At 38.1% G+C, this 21,742-nt stretch overlaps 1 protein-coding gene and 1 long non-coding RNA gene across 3 annotated transcripts; one reads left to right on the forward strand and one right to left on the reverse strand.

Moving 5' to 3' along the window:
* Nucleotides 1-6,456: 6,456 nt before the first annotated feature.
* Nucleotides 6,457-11,713, reverse strand: LOC120290968. Its single transcript, XR_005548768.1, has 4 exons — nucleotides 11,360-11,713; nucleotides 8,522-8,748; nucleotides 8,373-8,441; nucleotides 6,457-8,091 (listed from the first exon to the last, which is right to left on the reverse strand). It is a non-coding gene; the product is annotated as an uncharacterized LOC120290968 (long non-coding RNA).
* A 4,619-nt stretch (nucleotides 11,714-16,332) lies between these two features.
* LOC104422997 (protein C2-DOMAIN ABA-RELATED 4) lies at nucleotides 16,333-20,629 on the forward strand. 2 transcript variants are annotated; one of them, XM_010035460.3, is made up of 4 exons: nucleotides 16,333-16,666; nucleotides 16,748-16,979; nucleotides 18,722-18,817; nucleotides 19,972-20,629. In XM_010035460.3, exons 2-4 carry the CDS (start codon nucleotides 16,812-16,814, stop codon nucleotides 20,260-20,262), a joined length of 555 nt encoding a protein of 184 aa, XP_010033762.2. In that variant the 5' UTR covers nucleotides 16,333-16,666; nucleotides 16,748-16,811; the 3' UTR covers nucleotides 20,263-20,629. The 2 variants fall into 2 exon arrangements, with proteins under 2 accessions (XP_010033762.2, XP_010033770.2); XM_010035468.3 differs by having other exon boundaries at nucleotides 16,333-16,591; nucleotides 19,972-20,385.
* The last annotated feature ends 1,113 nt before the right edge of the window (nucleotides 20,630-21,742 follow it).

A 21,742-nucleotide genomic window follows, 5' to 3' on the forward strand; every position in this document is an offset into this window, starting at 1 on the left:
AAAGAATTTTCTCAAGTTTTTCAGACCCTATTGAAAATTTCTTTGATATATTTGTTAAGTATGTTTTTAAAAAAAAACATTTTCTTTTAAAAGATTGTCTTCATTTTCTTTAAGATTGGAAACAGACAAGTCTAGACTTTTAACTCTTTTTCGCTAAAACATTTTCCTTTTGTTTTAGAGCTGAGTTTTCTTTTTTTCAGTTTGGAAATTCTTTTGAGAGAAGTCTTAAGACTAAAACATAGTTCATCAATATATTTAGAAACTTTGACAGGAATTTTAATATCACTTGCCTCAAATTCACCGTCTGAGTCTGATCTAGAGTCTGAGTCTGATTGTGCCATCAGACATAGATTGGCATATTCATTATCACTTTCTTCACACTCTGTGTCACTCTAGGTTTCGGCTTTGAGAGCTATTCGAAATCTTTCAGCTTTTCCTTTCTTCTTCTTGAAGTGGACAATTGGGTCTGATGTGTTCCTTTTTCTTACATTCAAAGCAGACTATGTCTTTGTTTGGTTCCTCATCATCAACAGACTTGGTCTGCTGTCTTTGAAAGCTTTGTTTCTTTGAGTTGAACCTTCTTCCTTTTCTATTCAGTTTTCTGAATCTTCTTATCATGAGAGCAAGCTCCTCATCGTCCATATCTTCTTAATCGTATCATCGAATCATCATTTGATTTTAATGCAATGGATTTCTTACCTTTTGGATCTTCATCTTCATTGATCCTGTTCCACTTCATAAGACTGAAGAGTTCCAATTAGCTCGTCGACAGATAGTGGCATAATTCTTTGCGTCTCTCTTATCGAAGTCTTTATGTGATTCCAATCCCGTAAAGTCCACGCAAGAGCTTGTTTACCTTCATGGGATCGAAGTTGGTTGACCTTGATTTTCAAGACCATTCACAATATCGTAAAACGACTAAACATGTCGGATATAGATTCTCCTGGTTTCATTCTCAAGGCTTCGTATTGACCAAGAAGAATGTTGATTCTTGTTTCCTTCACTCGTCTGTTCCTTCATAGGTGATATGCAATCTGTCCCAAACTTCTTTTCTTTGTACCACAAGAAGATATTCTATTATATTCAGTTGGTGATAAAGCACAATATAAGGAGTAAATTGCTTTTGCATCGAGTGTTTGTCTCTTGATTATTTCTTCCGACATATTCCGCTGGTTTCTTCAGATTTCTTTTCCTCTTTCGTAGGGCGATGCGGTGGTAGGAGTAATTCTTTTTCTACAACGTCCCATTCCAGAGGATCCTTTGATCGTAGGAAAGCTTTCATCTTGTTCTTTCGAGATGTTGTAATCATTTCCATCAAAGTAGGGTGGTCGGGTATTGCTTTGCCCTTCCATCAGCCCCGGTGCTAGCATACTAGCCATGGATCTTTTACTACGAAGTAAAACACTTCAAATAAAGTAAGTACTCAGGCTCTGATACCAATTGATGTTGCTAGTATGAGTACCTAGAGGGGGGTGAATAGGTGCATAAACAATTTATCGATATACATAAGCGATTCTTAGCATATGATAGAAAGTAAATTCTCTCTTAATTAACAAAATGATATACGATCGAGGTAGAGAGAATGAGGAAGAGAAAATTGAACACAGGATTTATAGTGGTTCGGCTTATTCCAAGCCTACGTCCACTCTTCCGCACCGACAGCCCCTTGATTCCATGTTGTAGATGCTGGATTTCACTATGATCAAAAGAGAAGTTACAGCACAGCTTTGCCTTGATTCCACAAAAGAGTGTAGATGTTCTACCACACCTTCTCAAGGTCTCTCACAAATATAGACTCTCTTTTGTATACAAGTATTCGCTCAAAGGATTTGTCTAAACAAATAGGAGCTTCGACTTTGGAATTCTTCTATCGCGCACACCTTGAACAACTAAGACGTCTTCCTTATATACTCCTTTATGCCATCATACCCGTTGGCACTTACCAAAGGAATTCCTCCAATCTACCCGTTGGACGGAATCAATTAGGAAGATTGTTCAAGCTATTAAAGGAACGTGTTGATAGCCCATCAATCTGTTCGCCCATACAATCAGGATCTCGGTTTCCATAAGCAGAACCTTCCAATAATACTTAGGCAATCACCGGATCTTCAATTATCGAGTCAATCTTCGATCAATCAAAGGACTCCGTTATGTCTTCTCCAGCCACGAGATCTTCTCCAGTTGATAAGGTCAAATCCTTAACGAAACATACAGTTATGGGATAACCTTTCTTCAATGGATTAGAGATCTGTCAATGAGGATAGACTTTGAGTCTTGAGTCGGCTGTCCGGAGGTCTTGAGACTTTAAATAGCGAGTCGCAAGCCTTCGAGACTAGATCGATAGAAACGTTTTGTCAACTTCAAAACACTTCAAGAAGATTTCTCCAACAGATTCTTGTTCCGGGAACAATTTCTAGAAATAAGCTGATTTTCTTTTTATTTTTCTTTTATTTCTTTTTCTTGCCGCGGCCACCGTCAACCGCCGGAGCCACCGCCCACCGCTGGCCACCGTCGGTCGTCAATCGGCCGCCGCCGCCATGCTGCTGGCGGTTGCCGGTTGCCGGAGGCGGCCAATGGGCTTCCGGCGGCGGTCGGCGCGGTCGGTGCAATTTTGGTCGTGCATCGGCGGCCGGTGGGCCGGCGGCAGTGGCGGCGATTGGCGGCGGCATCGTAAGCAAGAATAAAAAATAAATAAATACAAAAAAGATATTGTTGAGTTACCAAACGCATTTCTATTCATTTTTATTCCAATAGTATAAATTTTGTGTAGTTACCAAATAGGTTCTTTTACTTAGAAATTGTTCCCGAACAGAAATAGAAAAGAACTATTTTTGAAAAAAAAAACACTTCCTGGAACAGAAACGTTGTCACGTACAGCCTTAGTTTCCCCTTTTTTCTCGATACAAGCCAGTAGGGTACCTAAGCAACCGTAAGCATGGAATTAGTTTATAACGGTCAACAGACGTTTTTTTAAATTGCTTTTTCCTTCTCTTTGTCTATTTAGAGTTGCTTAAGAGAGTAGTATGCGACTTCAACGTGTCAATGGTTAGGCAAAACCCTAATAATAACAATATCGATAAGAGTAATAAATTGCCAATAATAAAAATAAGAAAATGGCCAAATCACTCACGTGGATTTTCACTTCAACCCCACCAATATAAAATTACCAATATCTTTTTCTTAAAGAAGTCGTTTTTAATTGAATAACCTAATTTATTTTAGAGTGTGTTTGTTTCAAGGAAAATTAAAGATTTAAAAAAAAATTAATGAAAAGTGATTGATTATACAGTTTAGAAATTTAGTCAACAGAAATGATTGGCAACAATTTATGCTTTTTTTTTTTCTTCTTTTGAGTGATGAAAATATCTCATTTATTTAATTTTGTAAGTGATATAAACAATCAATTGTTAGAAAATATTTTTTAAATTTTGATCTTTCCAGAAAATAAATGTACCCTAAGCTAAGAGACACACTTCTCACGGCCCGGCGTCTCACTTCACAACTTGGGCATCATACATCTAATAAATTTGCAAAGACTTATGAGTCATCTCTGAATATAAGTCAACACCTCAAAAATGAATATTGATGGAACACAATCACAACTACCTCCATTATTTTGAATTCGCTGCCGAAACATCAGGAAATTCGACACATGCACAGCAGAGTCCTTTTTTTATTTTTCTTTTCTTTTTTAGAAATACCGATGGGTGTTTTGAGCTGTATTTGTTCTCCGCTTTGTGTAGAGATCGTTATCATAAACATAAAGTCACCATCTAGAAGAAATAACGTGGGGGTGTTACAAGCGCAATTGGTTTAGTCTTACCCGATCATAAAGCGATCACCATTTCATATGTTTTGTTAGAAATTTAATTTTAATGAGCGGTTAGCGTCAAGGGCAGAAGGTGTGACCGAAGCGAAAGCGACACAACAGTTCACGTCCCACGTGAAACGATAGTGATTTTGGTGAAGACTTCTCCACTTGGTGGAACATGGTGAAGAAGACGACTGGACGAATTCCCCGTGTTGATTTAGACACATGTTCACCAATTGTGACCAAAGAGCGGGTCCCATATATGCTAAAACAAAATGATGGAACTGGGAGGGCCCTGCCCTAGCCTTTTTTGTCACCATATCCAATCAAGCATAGCATTAAGGACTTGAGCCCCACTAATTTGTATTTCATCCGCCAAAAATTAAAGGCTGAAAATGAAAATGTTCACCACTTTTCATTCGAAAAGAAAAGCATTCAAGACTCATATGGTATTACTGATTGTTATCGTAAAATTAGTCCATACCTTTTTGAATACTTTTATAAATCATGTTTTGGATATTGTAGGTTCTAAGAATTAACAAAAGTCGAGAATCTAAATATGCATGAACGGAACATGCAATGCTTGTGGATATGGAACGACTCGAGGGGTTTAACTAGAGAGAGAGAGAGAGAGCCATCGAATTATGTCAAGTTGGAGTCTAGTACGTCTTGCATGAATTTTGCTTTCTTAAAGCAAGATTTGTTTTTCTTTTTTCAATGGGGAGAGCAAACCAATTGGTATGGAATATTTTCTAGACAACGGATCTGGATTATCTATGATTTTAGAATTTTGAGAGCGATTCAACCCACTTATTTTGAGTGAGCGCACAAATTAGTGTTATGCCTTTCCTCTAATATTACTTGAAGTGAATTAGTATTATTCATTGGTGTATAGGCTGATTATAATGATTCTAGAGAATTCACAATCATGCAATATTAGAAGCCCGTACACAAACGATTTGAGACTTGAATTTAGACCATATAATGAATTTGAAGCTGGACATCTACATCCGAAGGCTCAAAATTATGTTAAACTCCATCATGACATGGTATTGTCCCAAAGACTTTGCAGCTAGCCATCTCGTGCCAGCATATGCCTCCCCAACAACTCCTTGTGCATCATGGGGCCAAAATCGCATCAAAGGATCCCCGCTTTTTTGATGTAATTGAAACCTAATTTTATTGAGGATACAGCCAACAATGGCATCTTATCTTCTGTTATTCATCTACAAGTCATCAAAAATAGTTAGGTTTGTTTGTTTGATAAGGAAAACGAAATCATGTGCTTTGGTCAAAAGAAAAAAAAGGACAACAATCTAACTCTAGGATAGAATGTGCATCAAAACATACGCTCTTCTCTCTGGCTCAAACTTCTTGGCGTATTAGGAAGACCAAGACTTTATTGGAACTCATCAACTTTTTTTGTGTAAAAAGTGAAGCAAATGGGAAAAGTGGTAATGGGAAAGAAACTTCAATCGGTGCCAAGAAGACGAGGACTTTGCAGGACGCAAATTGGCTTTGTTGCTTCACTTTTCACATCCCTTCTCTTCCATCCATATGTCAATGTCTCTTTTCCATTGCTAGTAGAATTTCCACACACTACATGTCTTGCTTAAAATTAACAATACTAGAAATTAGTATAAGAAGGAAGCCAAGAAGGAACCCAAAAAGACCTCTCCAATGGTCATGGGTGAATTAGTCTTCAAAGAGAAAAACAAGGGTTGAGTGATAATGAGCTAACGGAGAGAGCAAACTAAAATCTTTAGAAGATCAAGACTTCCAAAAATGCACATAGAGGTTAGAGAAATCGATATAAAATACTTTCTGTCCACAAGTACTTATTTTGCAATATTTAGAGAATGTTCCCAGAGATTTTGCTAGATATCATGCGCCTGGAAAGGTGAAGCAAAATTAGATAATTTCCACACATTACATGTGAAGCAAAAGTGAAGCACTTTAATAAAAATTTGTGACGGTGAGAGAGAAATTTTAATAAATTCAAAATAGACCAAGACTTTGCGAAAAAAAGTGATGATGAGAGAGAAACTTTAATCAATTCCATGAGGACCAAGACTTTGCGGAAAGAAAAAAGTGATAATGGGAGAAAAACCTTAATCATTTCTAGGCGAAAAAAGTGATAATTGGGAAAAAAAAACTTTAATCAACCAGGAAGATCTAGACTTTGCAAAAAAAAGAAGAAGAAGTGATAATGGGAGAAAAACTTAAATCATTTCCAAGAAGACCAAGACTTTACATATTGCAAATTGACTTTGTTCCTTGACTTTTCACATCTCTCGTTCATCACAATGTGAAAGTCTTTTTTTTTTTTTTCCATTACTAGTGAAATTTCCACGTGTTATGTGCAAAATTAACAATGCTACAATTTTCATTTTACTATTTTCAGGTTTAATCATATTGGGGTTTTCCATTATATTAATATTTATTGTACTTGTCCATTAGAAATATCTCTAAGCTTTCTGTCACGCCCCGAATCTCGAGCGCGCGCATCCCTCAGTGGTTGACTAAATTGCGACGTTCCTAGGCCGCATCACCAACCCAAACAAATCATGCACAAGCGGAAGCAAAATAAACAATCCCTAGACAACAACCAACATAAGATAGAAAAGTTGGACAACAAATTTTCACAAACACACTTTTATAAATACACCAGGTTTATACACAAGAGTCTATAAACAAAAGAGACTACCGAGCTAACCTTATCTCGAACCTTATCTACTTGGGATTTGGATCTATCACAACACCGTCAAGTGGGTCAGCTACCCCCTCGCCCTCAACGGTGGGTATGTCGAAACCTTGAAGGGGACATTCCCGCACCCCATTAGGCCCATGACGAAACCACATCTTGAATTGATGAGGTACCAACTGTGGTAGGCCCTCATTGACCAATTTAGTGGTCATGATGAGCTCATGGAGCCAAGGACTCCCGGGGATAGGATAGTCGATACTATGCTTGGTATACCCCCGCAACTATCCAAAACGAACCAGTCTTGCCTCCATCTAAGGACCTTAAAAGATTGAAACCCACGATGGGGTGAGACAATGTCTCAGCGAGTTCACGCCCTAAACTCCAATTAGGAAGGAAGTATGCCTAGAGGCAGCCTATACACATATCACAAAAGACTCACCTCGCCTCAGCACCTTCATGCACGTCAGTACAATTCATATAATAGATGCATATAGTAATTGCACTCATCAATTGGAACATCTCACTTTTAAGTCAATCAATCACAGCGGTCTCAATTATAAGGCCAAATTGTTATGACACGTCCCATTCCTAGCAGGTTGGTTACACCTACAACTGAAATGGAAACCGAGTGTTTCGTGGTTCAAAAATGCCGAATCTCGTCTCAATCATCCGGGTTTGCATTTAATAAAAATTAGTCAAATTGAGTCGGACATTTTCGACATGACCCAATCCACCCATTTGACGGATGTTCATTAGATCGAGCACTTGAATTTTGAGTAGCGGACAAACCATTGCTCACTCCATTGTATTTATGCAAGGTGGAGGTTTTGTCAAGGAACGGCCCGTCAAGGACGCTTGACACATCTCATTATCAAAGGATTACCTTGACCCGTCGGACAAGGCATGTAATACATTAGATCACATAAGGACATTGTGGTGTGGGTCCAATAATTAGCTAAATTCGATATTATCACTCTCTATAATTGATTTTTTTTTTTAATTATTTGATATCAGGATATAAGAGCAAACGAAAGGTTGGATAGATGAAATGGAAGGATTTTCCTATGACTTCTCCCATGCGAGCTATCTCACTTATGCCATTGCGAAAGGAAGTGGGATCATTGACTTGACTTGACTCGACTCGAACTCCCGCACTTCTTCAATGAAATGCATCTGCCTACTGCACCTTGTTTACTTTTCTAACTAGCTAAATGCCTGCGAGTTTAAATACATAGGAAAACAGGAACTCATGTTTTGCATCTAATGTTAACTCGTGGAGCAACTAATTGTGATTATGAACTTGTTATAACATATTTCATAAACATTTTCTTATAAATATGGATGCCACGACCTGATCTCACCACCCTTGATCCCTCATCATCATGAGGAGAGAAAATGGGGAAATGTCAGGTTTAGGGGTACCTGATCACGAGAGTTCCCTCACGGCTTGCGTTCCAAAAAACGTCATCACCTCGCCTTTTGGATCAAGCCTCTCATGAGTTCCTTCCATGAGATCACGAGCTCTCCCAAGCTCATACCCCACGTGATGGTGTGAAAGAGCTAGTATGAACACCTAGAGGGGGTGAATAGGTATGAAAACAATTTTTTGCGAAATGCATTAAAAATACTTTACTTTTAAGTGACTACAGACTTTGCAGAAGGATTCGGACTTTAACAACTATCTCAAAGCACAGAAGTATATCGCAGCAAATAAATAAAGGATTTCAGAGAAGAGAAAAATGAATACAAGATTCAAAGATTACATACAACCGAATACAAAAATCTCATCAAAACAAAAAACTGAATCGACACATTGGTAAAAAAAAAAAAATCAATGAAAACAAATCGAATCACCTCGATATAGTCCCGTTGTTCTCCGTGATGGCCCTCACGTATTCATCTGAGATTTGCTTCAATTTGAGCCTGCACATGTCGCGATTTTCACGTCAGATTTCAAATACAAAAGTGCAGGAAAACCAGAAATCGCTTTGGAACCAACTGACAAGAAACCCGGTGAATCAATCGATTTAGAGACATCCGAACAGACTTCCTCTATCATCCTCCTCATCTCGGAGGAGAACTCGGGCTCGGCTTCTGCTTCGGCTTCGGCTTCTGCTTCGGCTTCGGCTTGCTTCATGGAGACGGATTCCTTTTCTTCTTCAGGAACTATCGACATCTCAAGAAGAAGAAAGAGCTGTAGAGCAGGTTGTTTTCTGAGTGTGGCTGCACGCTTTAACGGAAAAGAGAAGTGCAGTTTCTTTATATATTTGTGTTTTATGATAAGTACATAAGCCTATCACTTGTAAGGTTAAAAAAATAAAAAAAATCAATTAAGGTTAAGCGCACTCAATAAAGGATATGAAGAATCTTGTAAATATACATAAAAATTTATAATCTCAAAATATATAAAAATAATAAATGGAAAATATTATAATTATTCAAAAAAAAAATACTTAGAAATTTTTTCCATCCTTTTGTTCTTTTCCTCTTATTATTTTCTTTACGTTCTCGTTAACTAGTGCGAAGAATTTTAGTCAAAATTTTCCTTTATTTAAAAAGGAAAATATTGGGTCTACTGAGAATTTCCTTTCCGAAATAAATGACTTATGACAAATGTAATAAAAATATGATCTACATAATTGACATGCCAAAGACGTGTCAAAAAGAAAAGGGGTAAATGTTAAAATGATGTGTTGCCAAAAGGATGTGATCGCCCTTCGATGCTTGACCTACCGCAATGCCAGCTTGGCGCCTGGATGGCCCAACCATGCCATGTGGCAATCCCGGGTTGCAGCAGCCAGCCTCCTTTTTGTTTTAAATGATATTTTTTTATCACTTATTATCCAAATATTACCAAATTTTGACTAGTCCTTTTTTTTTTCGGTAAATTTTGACTAGACTGATTGACTCAATTTTTACTCCAAAGGAAAAGTCGCTACCCAAGGTGTCTAAAGTTCACAAAGATTTTTGGGAGTTGACCTTAATTGACGATTGTAATGAAAAGTTATGATATTCCCTTTGTAAAAAAAAAAAAAAAAAAAATCGATCTTTATGATTTTGGCCATGTAAAAAGCTCATGATGTCATCTTTAAGGTGAAATTGATTGATCAAGCCAAATCATAATTGGATGAAAAGTCTTTAATCTACTATAAGACAAAAAAATCAAATAACAAATAATTATGAATTGTTGTGGAACTCACTCTTTTAAGAACTTGTAGCTCACAATTGTTGTGACTAAACTCCTCTCATAGGGAGGGAGAGTTTTTGTTATTATTAGGATAGGGGCCGACGACATTTCCTTGACTCGGGCTTTTCCAAGCTCATATCTTGCGCAACATCGAATGTTCAAATTTTTAATCAATTAAGCCTATGTAAATTTTGACTAAGGAGCTCCATTAGCCTTTTTGGAATTGGCTAAAAACCCAGTAAAATACAAAATGATATCTTACTATTTACGCAACCAAAAGATTTGGACATGTTAGCCTAAAGCTAACCCCATTTCGATACCTAACTTAATCATATGCTAACCAAATCATAGCAGCCTATCAAGAAAAATCTAAGGTTTGTCTTAATCATTCCAAAACAAGAAAATAACATCAAAATATTGAACAGCGCAGTCAACTATGTCAATTATAATCATTATAGAAAATATACAAGCATCCTAAATTGTCCCTAAAAAGAAAAACAAGACAAAGCAAAACAAGAATCCCAATTGTAAAGCCTAAAGGCTTATCCAATTTTAGGTTTTAATTCTTTAAAGGGATTTCCAATTTTTCTCAAATTTTCTTTTCAATTTTTTTATACTTTATTATTTCCTAAAAATTTTAATTTTTTTTTTATCATTTTCTGAATTTTTTATTTTTGAAATATTTTCAATTAATTTTTTAATTTATTTATTATTAAAATATTCGGGGAATGGGCTCGAACCTGTTTTGCCCAATCCGGCCATTGACCCGACCCAAATCCGGATCCGACTCATAGAATGAAAACCGATTTTTTAACACTTTCATATCATTTCTAAAAAAAAAAAGAAACATTCTCATATAATTTTTTTTTTTTTTTTTGAATTTTGTGATTTTTTTTTTTCCTTTTTTATTCTCTTGTCTTTTCCCATCTTCTTCAACCTCCAGCCGTTCCTCCTTCTTCCCCAAACACTCCATCACACCTGCAACTTGATTTTCTAGGACCAGAAACACACTATGTCGCGCCACCTCTGCACGAGTCGTCGGCATTCACTCCGCAATCAAACCACCATCATCTGCCCGCCGTCCGTCCTGACCGGCGATGACAGCGCCGGCCGCCCACTCCGGCGATCCCGAAATTTCACAAAAAAACTCCCGTAAACTACGGTTTTTACACCAGAAATCCCAGAAATCAAACAAACACAAAGGCACTAAAAAATGGGGAGATACGCCGACTCAAACGGCCTTCAACCGTAGGGGTCGCCGGCGGGGGAGGCTATCTCCGGCGAGGAGGTGTATGCGAGGCCGGTTCAGACGGTGCAAAGTCACATCAAAGCACGTCAAAACACGAAGAAATCAGACGAAGTTCAACCATATATGAATAATCAAACGTTAAACTGAGCTTCAAACGTCGATCGGATAAAATATATTTTGGGATTTCATTGAGGTATTTTGTCGAACCGTCGGGGTGCCCTACCAAATCCTAAGGTCTCCAGCTCAACCGAGACCCGAATGTGCACCAGAGGCCTCGACGCACGGCATACAAGGACTATGAAAACAAAATATAAAGGTGACGAGGGCCGGAGCACGCGTGAGCCGGACGGCCATGAGCGTCGGCCCGGCACGCCCGAAACAAAACGGGAGGAGAGCCGAGCCTACCTATTCGGCTTGAGGACGTCGCCGGAAAGGTCGTCGGACGGGCCTGCCCGCGGCTGCGATGCCGTCTCTTGCTCTTCTCAGTCGCTCGGACCTCTCACTTCTCACTCTCTGTTCGCCGTCTCTCACCTCTCTCTCTGAACGAACCTCGAGCGTTCTCTCCTCACCCTTCAAAACCCAGAAAACCCGCAAGCGCTCCTTTCTTCTTCTGCCAAAACCAGCCCCCCCGCTTTTGTGATATGCTCTCCTCCTTCTTGCCAAGCCTCGCCTCCCCTGCTCACCACGCTGCTCACGCCTCGCTCCTAATCTTTTCGGTTTGGCGTCCTCATCCCTCGCTTTGGATTTGCTCGTCATGGCCCTCTCCTCACCCGCGCCTCTTTTCTTTTCCTCTTCACGGGCGTTGACTCATGTAAGCAGAGAGGAAGAATTGACTTTGGGCTGGGCTCTTGTCTCTCTCTGACGGGCTAAGGAAAAAGAACGAAAAACAAAATAATGGGCTCAGAGAGATAAAAAGATGGGCTCGTCTGACTCAGAAAGTCACAGGCCTTCTTACCCGAATTTGTTGTCTTTATTTATTTCTTATTATTATTCTGATCTTTTCATGATTCACACATTTTCTGTTTTTTTATCTTTTTATAAATTTTTATATTTTTGCAAAATAAATGGATACTTAAAATGTCAAAACTTCTGGTGTCAATAATAACAAGCTGTTATTTTCACTAGCCCAATGACCATTATGCTATTAAAGCCTTTCGGAATTTTCTCCGTCGGTCATGCTTCTCTCTCTTCGCGCTTGTTTTGGTCTTTATTCTTTTTTTCATTTTCTGATTTTTTATTTCTTTTTTATAATTTGGATCTATATGCTAATGTTGGTTCCCATTAAGCACCGTGTTTCCCAAAACTATACTAAAAATTGCATGTCATGGGCTCCGAGCCCAATTCCTCCTATGCAAAATTTTTGATATTATATGGTATGTATTGACGATTTCTCTTGTGAGTTTCAAATGTATCCATTGAAGCGAAAGTCGGATTTCTTTAAAATTTTCCCATAACTTCGGAAGGTAATTAAAATCAGCTAGCATTTTCTGGCACTCTAATTGAAATTGTATTAATTGAACAGGTTCTAGGGATTTAATGGCACATTTTGAAAATTTTATAACTCGAATGCACATTCACGACAAGATTTAGGATTTTTAGTACACTAATACCAATAAATTACTGAGAAATGATTGCGTAACACTCTTTAATTAATTTTAAAAATAATAATCTATTCTGGACCACAGAAAATTAAATAACACATAATCATAAATTATTGTGGAATCCACTCTTTCAAGAATTTGTGTCTTATAATGCCCAAAAGGCAAAAACTATTATGTTAGCAAAGCCCCACAAGACCAATAAGGCAACTCATCAACTAATCTATCATACTCAGTGAAACAATTCGCCTTTTTTTCCCTCGAAGCTTAAACAAATAAGCATTAGCTTTTGAAATTATTGAATGTCAGTTGAGAAACAGCATCTCTCTCTCGGTACTTCACCATTCGTCATAGATAGGTTAAGAAGCTACCAATGTCCATTTCTCAGCTTGTTTTCTATTCTATTTAAGCCGATAAAAAGAGTTGCAGCTAAGTTTGTTCTACAAATGTTCCTGAATTTTAATTCAATATACAATTTGGTCCCTGAACTTTAAGTTATTCAATGTGATCCCTCAACTTTAACATGTATTTAATATAATCCCGGAACTATGTGAAAATATTTAATATCGCCCTTCCATTGATTCAAATTCAGGGACCATATTTAACATTTTCATATAGTTTATGGACTAAATTGAATATATATCAAAAGTCAATGGACTACACTAAACAATTTAAAAGTTTAAGAGCTATATTATACATTGAATCAAAGTTCATGGATCATTTGTATCATTTTCCCTTAGTTAAATACTACATCATGTTAATTTACTTTCAAAGGAAAGATGGCCGTAGGCAATTTGCATGAGCTAACATATCTTCCAGCTCAGAGTGTAATCAATTTTACCAGCAATAGATGAAGCAAGTTTCAAGTCATTAGTCTGCGATAATGTCTTGTTTCATGTTATAAAGAGTTTGAGTTGAATTTGAACATTGAAATGAACCCAAACAAAAAAGTGAATGATTAGTGAAATGAGACTTTTACCGAATATGATATAGCGAAATGAGACTTATCAGTCACCTTCCACGCCTTCAAACTTCTTTGATGTCAAAACCGGCGACGATGTGAACCTTAACTTCACTGTGAAATTTACATAAGACTCATCAAACTAAAATAACGAGCAACAGAATTCTGATGTAGCCAGTTTATAGTTGCACGTGGTCTTGATGTCGGCTTCTTTGCGACCGAGCCTCAACGTATCGACAGCGAGTGCAATGGCCTTGAAGCCAGCTGTTTGAGCTTTCCTCACAAGCTGAGCTACTATATGTTTGTCTCTATAAACCTTATTTCATGAAGACTAAGATCGCTGGTTAGCATTTGACCACTCAATTTTTTAAAGGGCCAGATCAAACCCATGTATTGAGAACTGTAGTGGGCACATTGGGCTTACATAAAGCTGGAAAAAGCAGACAGCAGGTCCAGTGGAAGCACTTCCTGAACACAGGAAGTATTCCATGAAGATAATATCTGACGCAAATGTGAATATTTCATAAGCGAAGCAACATGAATACATATCAAAGTGTCCTAAAGCCAAATTTGTTAGGAGATTTAGGGTCTGTTTTTGAATGAAAATTTATTTCTAGAAAAATTTTATCCGACTTTCCAATGTTTAAATGACGAAAAACTAATCAAATTATCGATAATATTTTCCATAAACTGAAAATAACAAGCTAAGTTTGGAAAAACAATAACTTCCTCTCCTAGACAAAAAGGACATCATTTTCCCTAAACCAATAAACAAATGAAAATTAATCATTTTTCTTGAATATATTTATTTTTATTATGAAATTTTCAGTGAAACAAACACATCTTTAAAATAAACTTAATTACTCATATTCCAACAAACACCAAGGAGATTGGTGAAAAGATTTCATGTACTTAAACAACTTGATAGTATTAACAAACGGTTAGAGCCAGTTTTGACAGAGGCACTTGGTAGACCTGTCGAAACTGGAGCTGTTCAAGAAACTCTTCCATAGTAGTCCCAGCTGCTGATGCAGCTCTTGCTGTTGGATACTCCCCCGGATAGATATCAGAAAACCATCAGGCAACAAGTCTACTCCTCTGTAATATAAGTCAAGACCTAATAGCAAATTACAAGCTTCATTACAAAGGACTAGACTTTCTTCTGCTAATACAAGATATAAGTTAGCCTAATTTGCTCTATTGTCAGTGCACTGGAAAGGGAAAAGGTGCTTGAGTATGCTCTCAGCTCACTTTTGATACTTGAGTATGTTGACAAAGTGGGGCAATCATGATAGGCATGGATATCTTGAATCCCACGATAGTGGTAGTCATGCATATCTTGCTCACGTTAATCGGTGCACGGGTGGGAACCTTATCTATGATATTTCTTTAGAACTCAAAATTTTGTCACTTAGAAAAGACTACCAACGTGATAGATTGAAAACGACAACCACAATGGGAATAGTTGATGTCAATATCGACCGTCACAATGACGTTAATTTTGAGTAATTAATTTGAATATTTTGCAAGCCTAATCTCAACCTAGATTTACCAAAAGCTTTTGTAAATTTGCGCACAATTGTATTGGTGGTTACATTTGGCATTGAGCAATTTGACATATTTTCAACCCAATCTTCTTAATTAGAAAGTTTATCTCGACAACCAAACGCAATGTGAGAAGTTTCTAATTGTGTGGTCAATTGTTTTTGTCACGTTTGTTAAGAACCCAATAGAAAAATAAAGAAATGCTACTTTATATGACGCTCTAGTCCACGAAAGCTCAATTCTTCTTCTCTTCTTATATATTAATTGTGAAACAAAAATGATTTAACTACCTGTTTAAGGATAACATTCGTGTCCCTTGACATTAATTTGTGTGGCTTATTTATTTGTATGTCCTTTGATATGTATGCCATTCAGTAAAACTAAACGGGTCAATTAACAGTTTTATTTCTACTTGATTATTCAAATCATAGTCTAACGGTACACTATAATATTCATCTTATTAAACATTATACAAATGTAGTATATATTTATTTCTACCGATCCAACGAACCTTATAAACCAGAATTTATATTAAATCGACCCAGATGTCCGCGTGGTAGGTACAAAAAAATAATTGGTAGACTGAAAATTAACATATTGAACTCACAAGGTTTGCATAGTTGTCGCAGAACAAATTATGCGTACAATTTCGACATACAACACCGATTCAATATCTCATGCTCTTGATTTGCAAATGATTTTATTCGTGCCTTATCCGATCTACAATATTATCATAGCACTTGATTAAAGGAAAATCTCAAATTAGTATACTTGTAATAAATTTATCACAAATTATTTTTTTATCATCTAAAAACTCCAAACTAATACACCTAAAATGAATTTATTCTCTATTAATTTTCATTAAATTTTACCATTATTGAATTGAATAGCACGCACTAATTAACAAGTGTACCAATTGAGGGGAGTAGTGTGTTGTCTTTCGTGATATTAATCTAATTTAACGAAAATTAATTGATGGTAAATTTGTCGTAAACATATCAATTTAGGATTATTTGTAGTAAAAAAATTAACTTGGTGTAAATTTATCACGGGTTATAAATATATCAATTCAAAATTTTCCGGAGTATTAACCATTTATTAACTCCGAATTTGATCTATTTAAGGATTATTATTTTTGTTACGTTACGTGGCCACGTTTGAAAAATCAGCAAAAACAAAAGTTGACTGGACAGAGGCGCCCCACGTTCCCACTCATCATCATCCCCAACCAGTCAACGCTCCCTCAAAATTGCCATCCTGAACCTTTCCCTGCCGCTGACCGGAATTACCGGCCACCTTCCCCCTCCCTTCTTCTCCCTCCAAGAAAAGACAAGCCGAAAAAACTCCATCTTCGTCTCCCGCTCGAAGCAATCCGGCCGCCCCTTCGACCGTCATCTTCTCCAGGATTCCCCTTCTCGAAAGATAACAGAGTAACGAGAAACCAATCAAGACCCGTTTCTGAATTTTCCCGCCTCCGGAAAGGACAGATCAAGAAAATCCCACGAAAGTCAACCGAGGTGGTGTCCCGCCAAGGTCGGGATCCTTTCGGGCCGGTGATATCCGAATTGAATAATGATAAACGTTACTACAATCGCACGGCGTTGTTGGGTTTCTGGCCTCTCTTTGCTCTTGAATTTATTCGTTTTTCATTTTTCTTTTTTTGGAGATACTGACGTTGTCGCGTCGCAGGAGGGGAGAGTGACTAGACGGGTCCACGCGTATAAATAGGGGAGACCGGGGAGAGAGGGAGGAGATGTCGTCGCCGACGAGAACGCCACCGTCGCTAGGGGGCCGATCTCCGATGTCGATGATGGAGAACCTGCTGGGGCTCCTCAGGATCCGGGTCAAGCGCGGCGTCAATCTCGCCGTCCGCGACGTTCGATCCAGCGATCCGTACGTCGTCGTCAAGATGGCGAAACAGGTCATTCTTCCTTTTTTCTAGCGCCTGCTCTGTTTTCCGCCTCCCTTCGCGTGCAGCGCTTTGGGATGCGGTGATCTGACCCTTGTTTCGCCCGCGTATCGATTTGAGGGGGGAAATGGAAATGTGGGTGTGCTTCTGGATCCCTTTTGGTGACTTGGGTCGACGCCCGCTGATGCGATTGAGGGGGGAAATTAGCTGGTGATGTCTCGCTGATTGATTGTTTTGGGTGGATTCTGTTTCCTTTAGCTGCTCTGTTTCTTGATTACGGAGTTAGGCGTATCGAAGATCAGTGACTCTCTATTTACTCCTGCCAACAACCCTTGAGCTTTCCTCAAGTTGCATTGTGAACTCTGTTCCACCCGATGTGTCATCTGAACGAATGAAGTACTGAGCAGAGAGGCGAGATCTCGATCCAGTCGATGTATAAGCAAATGAGGAGAGAGAAATTTTTCCACAGTTTTTTTAACTGTATTTGATGAGATTATCTCACTTTTCATGGAGCCTGGAGTCCATAATCTTCGTTGCCTCTTGAAAATTGCATGATGCTGCCTTGAGTTTCCCTGCGTTGCCCATATCGATTGGTTCTGGATCGATCTCTACTGATAAGGATATTAGTACTTTTTTCCATGTCGGTGATATGTTAATAAATCATCTGTACAAGCTTTGACCTGCTGGTCATGCTAATAGATGATTTTTTCACTAGTTCTTGCCTTAGCAGTCTCAAGTGAAGAACGTGCAATCTTGCTAACACTTTAATGAACTCTGGTAAATCATCAAGAGTTGCTTCTTCACTGCATGGAACCCAAAAAAGGTTTTAGCTTTTGTAACCTTTTTTGAGTTTTTTAATGCCTTGATGGCATATTATCTTCCTGTCCTGTAAATATTAACCTTCAAATGTCAAACCTACCTTTTTTCTTCCCTTTTGCTGTTTAAGACAACGATCCAATGGAACCAATATGAATCATTTTCCCATACCAGGCTCAAGCTTTTGAAGTCTACCCTTATGTAGAAAGGAGGGGTGGGATATATCCACTGTACTCTTTTCTCTCTGAATATAAATGCATCCTGCTCACTGTTAATTCAATCTTAAACTTAAGGTCAAAGAACGTCAAATACTTTTAGTTTCGGCTTCTTGATGTCACATCATTTTTCACTATTCCTATGTGAGGAACTTACTTCAGTTGGATGTGTTTTTACATGGTGGTTCATTGTCAAATGTTTTTTGTTGCATAAATCATCAGAGTTGCTTCTTCACTGCATGGAACCAAAAGAAGTTTTTAGCTTTTTTAACCTTTCTCGAGTTCTTTAATGCCTTGATGGCATATTATCTTCCTGTCCTGCAAATATTAACCTTCAAATGTCAAACCTACCTTTTTTCTTCCCTTTTGCTGTTTAAGACAACGACCCAATGGAACCAATATGAATAATTTTCCCATACCAGGCTCAAGCTTTTGAAGTCTACCCTTTTGTAGAAAGGAAGGGTATGATATATCCTTTGTACTCTTTTCGTTCTGAATATAAATGCGTCCTGCTCACTGTTAATTCAATCCTAAACTTAAGGTCAAAGAACGTCAAATACTTCTAGTCTGGGCTTCTTGATGTCACATCATTTTTCACTATTCCTACGTGAGGAACTTACTTCAGTTGGATATGTTTTTATATGATGGTTCATTGTCAAATGTTTTTTATTGCATTGATCTCTCTTAGAATTCCTTTAGTTAAAGAGGGGTTAAATGATGCAGAAATTGAAGACCCGTGTTATAAAGAAGGATGTTAATCCTGAGTGGAATGAAGATCTAACTCTCTCTGTTTCAGATCCTAGTATTCCAGTCAAGCTGGTAAGCTGTGTTTATAACTAAGTTGCATAGATATGAATTATTTTTTCAATGCTCTTTTCCTCATGAAGTTTAGATGATGTATCTTGTATTAAGACTAGATTTCATATAAAAGACATCATCATTAAGTTTAGCATACTCGCAAGAAATTTTATAGGGTCATCACGAACCATTTTACAGACATATGACATTGTAATTTATTTTTTTCTGTTTTTCAACTTACCTACACAGCTTAGATATGTCAAGTGTTCATGCAAAATCCAGGTCACATAAACGGCAATACATGGAAGGATGCAGTCATACTGCTTCCTAAATTTTCTCACATATGTTAGTGGAGAATGAAAACAATGAAAAAGAGACTTCACTTTTTATTTGTTTATTTATTGGCTCTTTCACTATTTGTGAATTTAGCTGTGGAAAAGACATTAAAGCAAAGAAGTCATGGCTCAGCGATGCTTTTTAGGGTGCAGAGTACTGACATATATATATCATTTAGCACAAGACCGGCTGCTCTCTTTTCTTGCTTTCTCTACCTTTTTTAACGGTATCACGTTTAATCGCCATCTCATATTTAATATGTTCATCCTGCTTATTAATTTTTCAAAGGTTTTAAATGCAAGTTTCGTTCACTGCAAATTTCTTGGGTCTCTGCCTCATCAGTATTCTTGAAGTTCAGTCTTTACAGATGCTGCAGCTCATTATACAATTAGATTTACCTCTCATCTAGAATTTGGGTTGTTCTCAAACAATATTGATTGTCCGTAGGATCCACAATGTGATAGGAATGGTATAGGGCAAATGAGATGACCTCATAAAGTAATCGCCATTTTTTACTACTGTTAAGAACTCGGAGAGTTATGACACCCATAGCTCACGTGTAGTATCCTGTTTCCGCACTTTGGTTCTTTCATATACTTTCAATTCGGCAATCTGAAAGAAATTAGGATGGCATTATTCTGCATCTGGTTGTCATTATAGTCTCAAGTTCAGTTAATGAAGCTTTTTCTGATTAGGAGAAGACAAATATTGATGTTTCCTCGTGGCTTCAATTTTTTAGGCTGTATTGTTGTAAAATGCAGCAACTACAGCAATTTTTTATCTCTCTCTCTCTCTCTCTCTCATATTTTGTTTTGTTTGGATTCCTTCTTTAAGTGCAGACTGTTTATGACCATGATACGTTCAGCAAGGATGACAAAATGGGAGATGCTGAGTTTGACATAAAACCATTCATAGAGGCTCTCAAGATGAATCTGCAAGGCCTTCCCAGCGGCACTGTCATTACAAGGGTGCAACCTAGTAGACAAAATTGCCTTGTCGAAGAAAGCCGCGTTATCTGGAGTGAAGACCGGGTTGTCCAAGACATGTGCCTTAGACTGAGAAATGTCGAGTGCGGAGAAGTGGAGATTCAGCTCCAGTGGATCAATCTTCCTGGTTCCAAGGGCTTATAAAGAACCTTGACGCTGGCCTGTGTTCTGTACTCAAGCCTCTCTTGTTCATACCATCCTGCAAAGTGAAGCTGTTGTATCTTTTTCTTTTGCCCCACTCGTGACTGGATTGTATGTGCTTGGTGAGGCGGTCATGTCACAAATGCTCTCGTCTCACATGATTTATATTTAAGCTATTTGAAACAACATGATCACAGGGTGAAAAGTGGTGATTCTGTATTTGCAAGCACTCTTGCAGCCTCATGTCTTGCTATTTCTGGCAATCTTTGAACTTTCTTTGGGGATTGTTTACTGGGATTGAATCATCGGAAGCTTACCTTCGGTTCATGTATCAGTAGGGCTATGATGGTATTGAGAAGCTTTTTGTTCACAGGTCAAGCGATGCAATGGGAACTGAGCTTTTAGTGCGCAGATTGATCTTCCTCCTGAAACACCGCATGAAATTTCTGTTTTTTCATGCACAAGGTCATTCAAATTTGAAAACCGTCGCACTTGACTGTGGATCCTATAAAGTGATAAATTTGCTCTAGCTATGGTGCACAGGGTATTGTCTGCGAATCTGAACAGAAATCACTGAGGCATGAATGTCTAGATTAACAGCGTATCGCTGCGTTTACAAGGGGTACCCGATCTATTGATTATGTTCGGATTGTATCGCGGGTCGTCTTTCTTGTACTAAATTGATTAGTCCACCTGCTCAATTTGGTTTAAAACAAGCCATCAATGCCCCAGACAATGCCCAGATCACGGGTTTCCTGAGAAAATCCTTTCTAGTACACGATCTACATATAAAAGATTTATGCCAAAAAAGAATCAGATACAAGATTTCATGCTTGACAGGATGATTTGAACCAAGAAATGCGCGCTGTCAATGCCCTTGAAATTACAGAGGTCTCCTCTTTGCAATGTGTGAAGCAAGCGTGGTGTTTGGGGGCATTCTTAGTTTGGCGTGACTCCCACGTCTCTCCTTCTTAAATTCACTCCAAAAGCCACGCAACTTTTTCTTTCCATGACTTCTAAATATGACCTTGACGTCGCATCAGTTCTCCTTTTCTGGTTGTTTTCACACTTAATTTTTTTGAAAATTTATTTAAAAAATCGTATTCTCCATGGCAAAAAAGCGAGAGAGAGAGAGAGAGAGAGAGAGAGGTCTTACTTTTCGGAAAGAAGACTAAAAAATCAAACAAGTCAGTGCTGCCTTGGACTGAGGTGCATCGACCGCCAGCAAGTTAATGGTATTAGGCACCGGACATCTTTAGGGTCCACGTGAAGGGCAAAGAACAAAAAGACAAAGCGCAAGCCGCTATGGCCTCGGCTATATATAAGATGCTTTGAAAGCTTTTTTCTCCCAGTTGCCTCCATTTGATGTGCTTTGTATAGCTGCACAGGCCAACTTGCCATGTTACATCGAGCCATCCCTTGACTTGACCCCACCTCAAATCCATTCAGAATTATCAGATTATTTATCACGAGAAAGCAGGGG

Source organism: Eucalyptus grandis, chromosome 2 (assembly GCF_016545825.1).
Source record: "Eucalyptus grandis isolate ANBG69807.140 chromosome 2, ASM1654582v1, whole genome shotgun sequence".
In the NCBI taxonomy this organism is placed as follows: Eukaryota; Viridiplantae; Streptophyta; class Magnoliopsida; order Myrtales; family Myrtaceae; genus Eucalyptus; species Eucalyptus grandis.

Bases quoted from the DNA above. Each gene is read 5' to 3' on its own strand.
- LOC104422997 (XM_010035460.3), top strand. From the start codon at position 16,812: ATGTCGTCGCCGACGAGAACGCCACCGTCGCTAGGGGGCCGATCTCCG. The intron at 16,980-18,721 runs GTCATTCTTCCT...TAAATGATGCAG, and splicing joins TCGTCAAGATGGCGAAACAG to AAATTGAAGACCCGTGTTAT. The intron at 18,818-19,971 runs GTAAGCTGTGTT...CTTTAAGTGCAG, and splicing joins CTAGTATTCCAGTCAAGCTG to ACTGTTTATGACCATGATAC.